Source organism: Salvelinus namaycush, chromosome 4 (assembly GCF_016432855.1).
Source record: "Salvelinus namaycush isolate Seneca chromosome 4, SaNama_1.0, whole genome shotgun sequence".
NCBI lineage: Eukaryota > Metazoa > Chordata > Actinopteri > Salmoniformes > Salmonidae > Salvelinus > Salvelinus namaycush.
This window is the reverse complement of record NC_052310.1, coordinates 63522789-63535589: the sequence shown is the minus strand read 5'-3', so window position 1 is coordinate 63535589 and position 12801 is coordinate 63522789. Positions and strand designations below refer to the sequence as shown.

At 39.7% G+C, this 12801-nt stretch overlaps 1 protein-coding gene across 1 annotated transcript in view; it reads left to right on the top strand.

Annotated features, from left to right (window-relative positions):
* The window catches only part of zfand4 (zinc finger, AN1-type domain 4), a 33775-nt gene extending 32463 nt beyond the window's left edge, over positions 1–1312 (top strand). The window contains exon 11 of the mRNA XM_038992164.1: positions 490–1312. Coding sequence (XP_038848092.1) covers positions 490–625 — 136 coding nt within the window. The 3' untranslated portion in view covers positions 626–1312. The remainder of the gene's footprint in view (positions 1–489) is intronic.
* The last annotated feature ends 11489 nt before the right edge of the window (positions 1313–12801 follow it).

Below are 12801 nucleotides of genomic sequence, written 5' to 3'. Positions count from 1 at the left end.
ACACAAGTGGATTGTTATCTCTATTTCAGTTCCTCTGGGATAGAGAAGGATTAAAGCTATTAAAAAAAAAGTTAGAGATAAGTGTCCACAAGAATCTCTAGATAATAAGGTGTTTCAGTACTGGGCTCGTAATTGACTGAATGTGTCAACTGAGATGTAATCCATTTTGTAATTGATTGAAAATGCAGACAACACATCAAGGTATTGATGATGTTTAGAAGGACCCTTTACCAGCCAGATTCCAAATGGCCATAAAAGACATGGGTTTCTAATCATTTTGTGTCGCTCAGTTGGTAAGAGCACAGCACTAGCAAGGCTAAAGTTGTGGGTTCAATTCCTGCTGTGACCTCCTAAACACCCCCAAAAAATGTAAATATGCTGTCATTGTACTGTAATTAAAAAGGTATGCACTCATTGTACTGTAAGTCACTTTGGATAACAGTCCGAGTGGCATATATAAATAGGGCTGTTGTGTTCCTGTTTTCTCAGGTGTGGTAGCAACTTCTGCGCCACCCACCGCTACGCAGAGACTCACGACTGCACGTACAACTACAAGAGTGCCGGACGCCGCTTCCTCCAGGAAACTAACCCCATCGTCAACGCTCCCAAGCTGCCCAAGATCTGAGCCCCTCCCCCTGTCCCCCCCTCTATCCCTGCACTCCTCCTTCCTCGATTTACCTGAATGATTAAAATCAAAAAGGAAGGATCTTGATCACCATTGTGTGCTTTTTAATCACCAAGTTTGACTTAATGACATCGAAATGCCAAGTGTGAACAAAACAGAACAGAGGATATTAGCACACAAACTCTCTTAGCTAGCTATCGCCTCTGCTCCGGACAATGTGAACAAACTGTTGATCCACTTTCTTCGTATATTGTAAGCTTGATCTTTTTCCTTAGCAAAAAAGTATTGCATGTACTATACATAGATGCTTTTTTAAAGCAGAAGATGTCAGTTTATTTCATGTTTTAACGGAACAGAAGTGCACGTCTCCAAGCGTAAACGTTATCTGTATTTTTTTGTCAGATTTGTTTGTTTCTTAAAATAGGACTGCAGATCACGTTTTCATGCGACAAGTCTTTGAGAGATGCACTTTAGAATTATCATATTTATATACCAATGTTTGACTTTGTTTGTTTTTTGTAGGCTCTTGCAGTTCTGTGTTTGTTGTTTTAATGAAGTGTTTTTATGTTGTCTTACTGTCAATCATGTTTTTGTATTCAAACCCCTTGAATTATTCCACATTTTGTTGTTACAGCCATCTACACACAATACCCCATATTGACAAAGTGAAAACCTGTTTTCAGACATTTTTGCACCTTTATTGAAAATGAAATACAGAAATATCTCATTTACTTAAGTATTCACACCCCTGAGTCAATAGATGTTACAATCACCTTTGGCAGCGATTATAGCTGTAAGTCTCTTAAGAGCTTTGCACACCTGGATTGTACAATATTTGCCCATTTTTATTATTTTAAGAATTCTTCCAACTCTGTCAAATTTGGTTGTTGATTATTGCTAGACAACCATTTTCAGGTCTTGCCATAGATTATTAAGTAGATTTAAGCCTTGTGTTTTAGGTTATTGTCGTGCTGAAGGGGGAATTAATCTTCCAGTATCTGTTGGAAAGCAGACTGAACCAGATTTTGCCAACCCTTAGCTCCATTTAGTAAATGTTTATATCCTGATAAACTCCCCAGGCCTTAACGATTACAAGCATAACCATAACATGATGCAACCACCACTATTCTTGAAAATATGGAGAGGTAATCAGTAATGTGTTGCGTTGGATTTGCCCCAAATCTAACGCTTTGTATTCAGGACAATGTTAATTGCTTTGCCACATGTTTTGCAGTATTACTTTAGTGCCTTGTTGCAAACAGGATGCATGTTTTGAAATATTTTTATTCTGTACAGGATTCCTTCTTTGCACTCAGCAAATAGGTTAGTATTGTGGAGGAACTACAATGTTGATACATCCTCAGTTTTTTTCCCCCCCCCCGATCACAGCCATTAAACTGTGTAACTGTTTTAAAGTCACCATTGTCCTCATGGTGAAATCCTTTGCGGTTTCCTTCCTCTCCAGTGACTGGGTGTATTGACACATCCAAAGTGTAATTTACTTCACCATGCTCAAAGGGATATTCAATATCTGCTTTTTTAAATTTTTACTTATCTACGGTAGCTGAAAAACTCTAGGGCAGCAGTTTTCCAATATGGCTGCCTACCAGCTCCATGGGCCAAATTAAGAGCGGTTTCACATGGCCAAAAGATATAAAGCCCAGTTATGTACCAATAGGTGCCTCTTTGCCAGGCATTGGAAAAACTCCCTGGTCTTTGTGGTTGAATCTTTGTTTGAAGGTCTCTGCTCGACTGAGGTACCTTACAGATAATTGTATGTGTGTGTGGTACAGAGATGAGGTAGTCATTCAACAATCATGTTAAACAATGTTATTGCACACAGAGTGAATTCATGCAGTTTGTGACTTAAGCACAGTTTTACTCCTGAACTTATTTAGGCTTGCCATAACAAAGGGGTTGAATACTTAATGACTCAAGATATTTCAGCTTATAATTTTATATTAATTTGTAAAAATGTCTAAAAACATAATTCCAATTTGACATTATGGAGTATTGTGTGTAGGCGAGTGACAAACAAATCTCAATTGAATCCATTTTAAATTCAGACTAACACAACAAAATGTGTAGAAAGTCAAGTGGTGTGAATACTTTGAAGGCACTTGCCACTTCTTCTATGGGCACATGCATTCTGGCATCAATGTTACAACGCATCTTTTACTAAATGATCTAATACTGAACACTCCCCGTTGATGATAAACTATAAAATGGATTACTTTCATGTTAATTCAAGGTCAGCTTTGACATAAGTATGCAAATAGCATGTCAAACATGCTGTATGGTAGCAGGGGAAGGGCATATATAATTTTGGTTTATGGTTGCCATACATTTATTTATTTTGTATTTTAAATTGCACAGCTGTTGCAAAAGCTTTTAGTTACTATATTGGATGGGCTGGAATAATCTAACATATGGCTGTGAACTTGTTTGACTGAATAGTAAAAAAATAAAAACAAATAAAAATAAAGTGATTACAAGAACTGGTCATTTGTCTGTGTAAAGAGCATCTGTGAAATGACTGGAATGTGGATGCAGCCATTACAGGTTCAGCAGTTGTCATTGTACTTGGATGTAGCTTAAAGGTCCAATGCAGCAGTTTTATTTCAATATCAAATCATTTCTGGCTAACAATTAAGTACCTTAGAGTGATTGTTTTAAATTAAAATGATCAAAAAGAAACCAAAATGGCTTCTTAGCAAAGGGCAATTTCTGTCTGAGTGGGGAGGGGGAAACTGAAAATGTGCTGTTATTGGCTTAGAGGTTTGGAACTCTTTCTTATTGGTCTATTATATAATTTACCACCAGGTGATAAAGGTCAGGTCAGGCCAAAACGCCATCCCATCAAAACAGGCTGAAATTTAATGCGGCCTCTTCAAATAGATCTTACACTAAAAGGCCATTATCATTTTCACAGTATTTTTCCAACCTCATATTGTGGAAATATAATTTTTAATTACACAGGAAAATCTAGTTTTTGAATGCATTTGGCATTTAAAATAAGCTATAATTTTGCTTGACAACAGCATGTGAATTCTGGCATCCATCCATATCTGCTGTGTTTGCGCAGTTGGTATATCATGGCACTTGCAAAGCCAGGAATTTGGGTTCAATTCCCAGGGCCACCCAAAATGTCTGCTAAATGTCATATATTACTTACTATACCTCCATTTCACTACTTAGCATACCTCATTCCCTCAGCCTAATTGTATCAACATGTCTTGTAATAAAAAAAAATGTCCCTGTCTGCTGTTTGAGAGCCTCCAACAATCCATGGCCTAATTTTGTTCCTCAAGCACTACGGTACTGAATGGACCTCTCCTCCATGTGCCACAATTCTTAACAATGTCCCTTGGAACATTCTGGAGAAGTGAGAGGATCACTGCGTCTGAAATTGACTCTCAGATATTATTCTAGTTCACTAGCTACTAGGTGACCAACTTGTGGTTAGTGTCTGCTTTGAGATTGGAAGGTTTGGGGTTCGATCCCTGGTTGAGTCACACCAAAGACTGACCTGATGCCTTTGCTTGGTACTCAGCATTTGGGAGATGGCTTGTGGCTAAGCCCCTGTGACAGACTAGCAGCCTGTCTAGGGGGTGTACATGTACATCAATCTGCCTCATGCTACAGAAAAAGGAGATAGGGCAGGAGCCTATGAGATGTTCTGGCTCGGACAAGGCTTACTTAGTCAAGGCTTACTTACTAGCTACTAGGGTTCTGGTCAAAATATGTGCACGGTAGGGTACAGGGGGTTGGGCTCTGGTCAAATGTAGTGCGCTATACTAGTAGTGGTAGTACTGTAGTAGAACCTACACTGAACAAAAATATAAACACATGTAAAGTGTTGGTTTCATGAGCTGAAATACAAAATCCCAGAAATTGTCCATATGCACAAAAACATTTCTCTAAAATGTTGTGTAGAAATTTGTTTACATCCCCCTTAGTGAGCGTTTCTCCTTTGCCAAGATAATCCATCCACCTGACAGGTGTGTCATACCAAGAAGCTGATTAAACAGCATGATAATTACACAGGTGCACCTTGTGCTGGGGACAATAAAAGGCCACTATAATGTGCAGTTTTGTCACAAGTTTTGGCGAAGTTTGGAATTGTCATGCTGACTGCTGGAATGTCCACCAGAGCTGTTGCCAGATAATTTAATGTTAATTTAATGCCTCCAACGTCATTTTAGAGTATTTCGCAGTACGTCCAACCGGCCTCACAACTGCAGACTGTGTATGGCGTTGTGTGGGCGAGTGGTTTGCTGATGTCAACGTTGTGAACAGAGTGCCCCATTGTGGCGGTGGGTTTAGGGTATGGGCAGGCATAAGCTATGGACAATGAACACAATTGTATTTTATCGATGGCAATTTGAACAGGAGGAAGGGGCAGACAGGAGGTGAGCATATTACAGCACCCCTTGATATGGAGATGGAGCTTCTTAAAGGGTTCACCCTGTCAATGAAACAATGTCAAAGGCTAAAGCTGTATTCTCAGACCCAATACTGTTGTGCCTGATTCACACTATAGCGCCAAACTGAGCTGTACTAGACTGGCCTGGTTCTGCATCCACCATTGAATGACATCATAATCCAAGGTTGGTTATGCGTTTACCATCTAATCATTGAGGGTTTGGGAGTGATAGTTAATCCTAGATCTATGGTTATGGGACATTTTTATTCAAAGTGTAATTAGCCACAACTCATTCAGGAAATTGATTTAGATAGTTTCCTGAATAAGTTGTCTGAGTAGAGATACAGTGGCTGGGAAACAGATTTCTGCACTCAGATTCTCTCATTACAGGGTCTAGATCTTATCTGCGGATATAAGAACTCTGTTATACACTCTTGACCTCAACAACTTGTCATAGCAGTGTGTGTGTCTGTGAGAGAAATATAATCAAGCCGGTCTTAGGCAAGGGAAAAGGAAAGGATCCGTTAACCACTCACATCTCATAACGTGCTATCGTTACAAAATCAGTATCCCATTACCATGGAAAAGGTAGAACACTGCTCCAAATCTCACTCGTGGGAAAATTAGGAAAAGATCTGATGTCTCAATAAATGGATTCACATGGTTGGTCCAACCACACACACACACACTCCCCAGATGCAGACCATGGCCAGGCAGTCTGTTTCTAATAGTGCCAGAACAGCCCAGATGGTTGGACGGTACTGCTCAGGGCTGATCCTCCCAGTCTGGACTAAAGGCTTGGCTCTTGGGTTGCGTCTCAAATGAAAGCCTATTTCCTACTTCAAACAGACTTTTGACCAGAGCCTATAGTCCCCAGTAAAAAGTAGTGCACCATAAAGGGAACCATCCTTGGTCTCTGGTTGATACTCCTCTAAAATATGTCCAACCTCCAGCGCAATGGTTTGTGACCGAAATGTGATATTCGTGGTAACGATAGGTTAGATCGATAGGAAGACAATAGATAGGTTACCAAAGTAAATTATGTCATTTAAGTGAGCTTTGTTTTGAATATTTTCATATTGATTATTATCATGAGTTTCTATGCTGTATTGTGTACGTGTGCTGCAGGGTTCATTTGCAAAGGCAATTCATATCAGTAAGCCAGGAGAGTTGCTGTGAAATGGGCTCACGAGGCTGCTATTCCAACCAATCAGATAAAGGAGGAGAAATTCTCAATCGATTGAAATCCAGTTGAAGTTGAGTTATCTGTTGAGGATGTACCACGGTATACAGCAAAACATTTGTTATGTGAGTGTGTACTCTACTTCATTTTATGTTCATTTTGAAAAGCAGGGCACTGTCTCTCATATTTGTTACATTCTAACAGACAGTTAGCTACACTTTAAAAAAATGTCCTGTAATGTTCACAGTAAATTACTGTATAATCAACAGTAACATACTGTATAAACTGAATACAGTAGATTACCGTAAATTACATTGCATTGTGGGTAAAAAATAATACATAAAACACTAGCAGTTCACTTACTGTATTTGTGAATATTCAAACTAGAATGCCATACAAAAAGCACACGGGCAACAAAATCAAAGCACATCCTCTGAAGCAAGAGAAAAAATATTATAAATGTAATATTTTATTACAATAGATTACAGTACCAGTAATGGTACCATCACTGGATTACAGTAACAGCAAACACCATATAACATATTTTTCCCCCGTAACTTACTGGCAGCCAAGTTACTGTAAAACAACAATCGATTTTTGGGAATTGTTTTTAATATCTGTGTTTTTGATTTATTGTATGCTACCAAAAGATAAATAACATGCATGTTTCTAAACTAATCCAGTTAGTTAGATTTTTTGCACCTGTTACTGAAAGGGTTGTTCCAGGGACTTGATGTGTAAGTAGTCACCTCACAATGTTCCCTACCCTAATAGTCATTCTAAATGCAGGTTGCGGGTGAATAAATTCCAACTATTGGATATCCTAACTCTGGCTGGATTTCAATAGGAATTACATATCACTTTGCAAGTCAGCATAATGTGACTTGCAGGTAGGGTTGCAAAATTCTGATAACTTTTCCAAAATTCCCAGGTTTTCTGTGAAAACATCTGGTAATTTTGGGAAAGTTACTGGAATTTTCAAACCCTACTTGCAGGCCTGACGTGGACTGTAAACATGTTTCAAGCCACTGTATTAGGGTAAAATTCGGACCTCAAAATAAGGCCTTATGGAATACATATTGTATTGAGTTAAATAATGTCATTTTAATGATAACATATTCGCTTAGGATCTCACTTGGTGAAGGCCACAGGACGGAACATGGATGAATGCAACAACCGTGTCTTTAAATTATAATTTTTTTAATCACCTTGATTTAACCAGGTAGGCCAGTTGAGAACAAGTTCTCATTTACAACTGCGACCTGGCCAAGATAAAGCAAAGCAGTGTGACACAAATAACAACACAGAGTTACACATGGATTAAACAAACGTACAGTCAATAACACAATAGAAAAGTCCATATACAGTTTGTGCAAATGAAGTAAGATTAGGGAGGTAAGGCAATAAATAGGCCGTAGTGGCGAAATAATTACAATTTCGCAAATAAACACTGGAGTGATAGATGTGCAGAAGATGAATGTGCAAGTAGAGATACTGGGGTGCAAAGGAGCAAATATTATTTATTTTTTAAAATAATAATAAATAACAATATGGGGATGAGGTAGTTGGATGGGCTCTTTACAGATGGGCTATGTACAGGTGCAATGATCTGTAAGCTTCTCTGATAGCTGATGCTTAAAGTTAGTGAGGGAGATATGAGTCTCCAGCTTCAGTGATTTTTGCAATTCGATCCAGTCATTGGCAGCAGAGAACTGGAAGGAAAGGCGGCCAAAGGAGGAATTGGCTTTGGGGGTGACCAGTGAAATATACCTGCTGGAGCACATGCTACGGGTGGGTGCTGCTATGGTGACCAGTGAGCTGAGATAAGGCGGGGCTTTACCTAGCAAAGACTTATAGATGACCTGGAGCCAGTGGGTTTGGCGACGAATATGAAGCGAGGGCCAGCCAACGAGAGCATATAGGTCGCAGTGGTGGGTAGTTGTTAGGAATTTTGTTAATAAATAGTTAAAACAAATTCTAGCTTTAGATAAAACTATAACAAATTGAACTCTGCATGCCTGGTGAAAAGAGATTTGTGTTGTGGGTCATAAAATAAGCAGAAAGGGTCGTTAAACTATGGTTGAACTGACCCAACTTAGCCCTGAGGTGTTTAGATAAACTTTTTAGGTCTTCCATTATCTTGAGTTGTCTGCTAAAGTGGTAATAAATTATAGTGAGCCTTCAGGATAAATGATTATATGGTGTGTCATATGAGTGCCCTGTGAAGTTGGAATGAACTTTTGAACCTGTTTTCTATTTGTCAGGACAATGAGACTTAATTCTGTAACCTATGACGTCATATCTTGTATATAAACCTGTGTTTATGATCAAATGGCAGCGTGCTCCGAGAATAAACACTATTATCTACTTTTAATAAGACTGTATCCTGTCTATTTTATGTTAATAAGTATCTTACAAATTCTTATAAATAGACAGATTGAATTTAATTAATGAGTACATTAGAGGAATTATTTAATTCCACTAACAGTAGTATATGGGGCATTGGTGACAAAACGGATGGCACTGTGATAGACTGCATCCAATTTGCTGAGTAGAGTGTTGGAGGCTATTTTGTAAATTACATCGCCGAAGTCAAGGATCGGTAGGATAGTCAGTGTTCGAGGGTATGTTTGGCAGCATGAGTGAAGGATGCTTTGTTTGCGAAATAGGAAGCCGATTCTAGATATAATTTTGGATTGGAGATGCTTAATATGAGTCTGGAAGGAGAGTTTACAGTCTAACCAGAGACCTAGGTATTTGTAGTTGTCCACATATTCTAAGTCAGAACCATCCAGAGTAGTGATGCTGGGCGGGCAGGTGCGGGCAGCGATCGGTTGAAGAGCATGCATTTAGTTTTACTTGCATTTAAGAGCAGTTGGAGGCCACGGAAGGAGAGTTGTATGGCATTGAAGCTCATCTGGAGGTTAGTTAGCACAGTGTCCAAAGAAGGGCCAGAAGTATACAGAATGGTGTCGTCTGCGTAGAGGTGGATCAGAGAATCACCAGCCGCAAGAGCGACATCATTGATGTTTACAGAGAAAAGAGTCGGCCCAAGAATTGAACCCTGTGGCACCCCCATAGAGACTGCCAGAGGTCCGGACAACAGGCCCTCCGATTTGACACACTGAACTCTATCTGAGAAGTAGTTGGCCTGGTATGGTTCCCAATCAGAGGCAGCTGTCTATCGTATTCTCTGATTGGGGATCATATTTAGGCAGCCTTTTCCCACCTGTTTGTGGGATCTTGTTTTTGTGTAGTGCCTGTGAACACTGCATTTACTTCACGTTTCGTTTGTTCTGTATTGTTTTTGGTGAGTTTCATTTTATTAAAACATGTGGAACTCTACGCACGCTGCGCCTTGGTCCATTTCTAACAACGATCGTGACATAAATCATGTTTTTTGTGTGTTTTTTTGTGTGAACTCCTGGGAACTTTTCATATATAATACGTGAGAGGTAATATTTCGATTCGTTTTACACAATGGTATCAATTTCAAAGCGTTTCTCGAGTTTCATCCTTCTGCCATCGGAGTCGCAGTTTCTCATTTCTCCAGTTTATGTGCATACCTATGGGTCAAAGTCCATACATTCTCCCGTCAAGTTTGTTTTTCATAAATCCCAAAGTTTGCTTAGAAAGTGGCGTACGGCTTCTTTTGTACCTACGCAACATTTATAAATGAGCCCCCTGGAAAGGAGAAGTGGATCACAAGTGCATTCACTTTACTGGAAACAAACTGCCTTGGCTGTCGAGAAGCAGTGACTTGGATCTGTGAGTTCTCCCCTTGCCTCCTCTTGTCCTTTTCTCTCATTGTTTCCTCTCCTCATCTTGTCTTCTTGTCTCCTCTGCTTGTCTCCTTCTTTTGTCTCCTCTTCTTGTCTACTCTCCTTCATCCACACTGATGTGAAAGATCTGGACAATTCTGTTGTACCTACATTTTGGCCCAGGTTTTCTGCGCAACTCGAGATCATGTTAGCCCACTGAGCTAAAGCCAAGGGTTCATCTCTGAGTGGGAGCTAACACAAGCAGCACAATGTTCAGGTGTGGGACAAAGGTTACTCACCATCCCAGCATAGTTCACAGAACCAGCTCCTCTAGAGCAGGAGGAAAGTAAGGTGCTCATTGTGGTGGACCTCAGACACAGGGGCCTTTAGAAGACATCAACAGTTACAGTGGACCACAGTCTCAAATCCTTCCTTCACTCACACATATGCAAGCAAGCGCCACACACACATCTCATCTCCTGTCCCTGCTTAAGATCCTTCTCCTGTATGCAGAGCTTAACTCTGGCCAGGGACTTGAAAAGGGTATCCCTATTTCTCCACTCCTTTTCCCTCCATAAGAGAACATTGTGGAGGTGACGTTACCTTATTGATTATGATTGGGCAAAAAACATTTATCAGATGGTTATAAGACATTATAAAGGGGTTATGCATGCTCACAAGAAGTCTTATAATGTATTATCTGCATTATAATTCCTTATACCTGCAGGCTTTCAGTAAATTGTTATCAATTGGTGTTACTCTTTTTGTTATTGTTGAGTAGAATTCTGTAATTATATCATTGCACTTTCAAATTCACTCCAACTTTGGGAAGAAAATGTAACAATAGCAGCCCAAAATGATTCTTCATTGTAGTATATTGATCATACATCTCAAAAGACAAGCAAGTCTATTCCAGGAAAAAAAGCAATAAATGCAATGTTCGACATCAAGTAAATAGCCGGCTAAATGAAGTCAATAGAATCGACAAGTGTTCCCAGGTTTGGCAAGGCGAGGCAGAGAGGAGTGCTTGACTGGAGTAGGCCACAGACGGCCATGATTGATTTAACTGGTCTAAGTGCCGAAGGACAAAATACTGTCAATGAGTCTCCATTAACGTCAGAAAAACTATTTTGCACTTTGTGTTTTGATTTATGTACCATCCCCAGAGTCCCCTGTTGGTGTCCTGTGCCTGAGAAACGCAGTGTTTATTTACTGACGCACTTACAGGAAATTGTTTGATTTGACTTTCTGTTTCTGAATTGTTCAGCCTTCTGTTTCTGACGGTTCCACTCCACTGACTATGATGGAACACACCGAGGCAGTAAAAGCTGTATTCATTTCCATTAATGGTGGGTCTGAGATTAATAATGACACTTGGATAATGTAGCAGAGACACATTTAGGTGTGTGTGTGCGTGCGTGCCACACTGGTATAATGTGTCTCTGTGGAATGAATGTAGGGTGGAAAGGGGGGGGGGGGGGTCATGCACAAGATGATCAAGCACAACCCGTCTGACAGGTTTATCCTGGTAGGTGGATTCACATTTTTTTCTTTTTTTTTTCTTTGTCATACTCTTTTCCCTCTTTAATTCCATCTCAATTTCAATTTAAGGGGCTTTATTGGCATGGCAAACATATGTTTACATTGCCAAAGCAAGAGAAATATGTAATAACCATAAATGAAATAAACAATAAAAAATTAACAGTAAACCCTTACCCTCACAAAAGTTCGAAAATAAAAAATACATTATAAAAGTCATTATGTCTATATACAGTGTTGTAATGATGTGCAAACAGTTAAAGGGAAAATAAACAAACATAAATATAGGTTGTATTTACAATGGTGTTTGTTCTCCACTGGTTGCCCTTTTCTTGTAGCAACAGGTCACAAATCTTTCTGCTGTGATTGCACACTGTGGTATTTCACCCAATAGATATGGGAGTTTATCAAACTTGGATTTGTTTTCAAATTCTTTGTGGGTCTGTGTAATCTGAGGGAAATATGTGTCTCTAATATGGTCATACATTTGGCAGGAGGTTAGGAAGTACAGCTCAGTTTCCACCTCATTTTGTGGGTAGTGTGCACATAGCCTGTCTTCTCTTGAGTGCCAGGTCTGCCTTCAGCAGCCTTTCTCAATAGCAAGGCTATGCTCACTGAGTCTGTACATAGTCAAATATTTCCTTAATTGTGGGTCGGTCATAGTGGTCAGGTATTCTGCCGCTGTGTACTCTCTGTTTAGGGCCAAATAGCATTATACTGTAGTTTGCTCTGTTTTTTGTCTCACTGAGTCTGTACATAGTCAAATATTTCCTTAATTGTGGGTCGGTCACAGTGGTCAGGTATTCTGCCGCTGTGTGCTCTCTGTTTAGGGCCAACCATTTTTGGGGGGTCAATTCTTTCCAATGTGTCAAATAATTATATTTGAGTTTTCTCATGATTTGGTTGGGTCTAATTATGTTGCTGTCCTGTGACTCTGTGGGGTCTGTTTGTGTTTGTGAAAAGAGCCCCAGGACCAGCTTGCTTAGGAGGCTCTTCTTCTGGTTCATTTCGCTGTAGGTGATGGCTTTGTTATGGAAGGTTTGTGAATCGCTTCCTTTTAGGTGGTTGTAGAATTTAACAGCTCTTTTCTAGATTTTGATAATTAGCGGGTATCGGCCTAATTCTGCTCTGCATGCATTATTTGGTGTTTTACGTTGTAAACTGAGGATATTTTTGCAGAATTCTGCAAAATGAGTCTCAAAATGAGTCTCCATTTGGTGTTTGTCCTATTTTGTGAATTCTTGGTTGGTGAGCAGACCCCAGACCT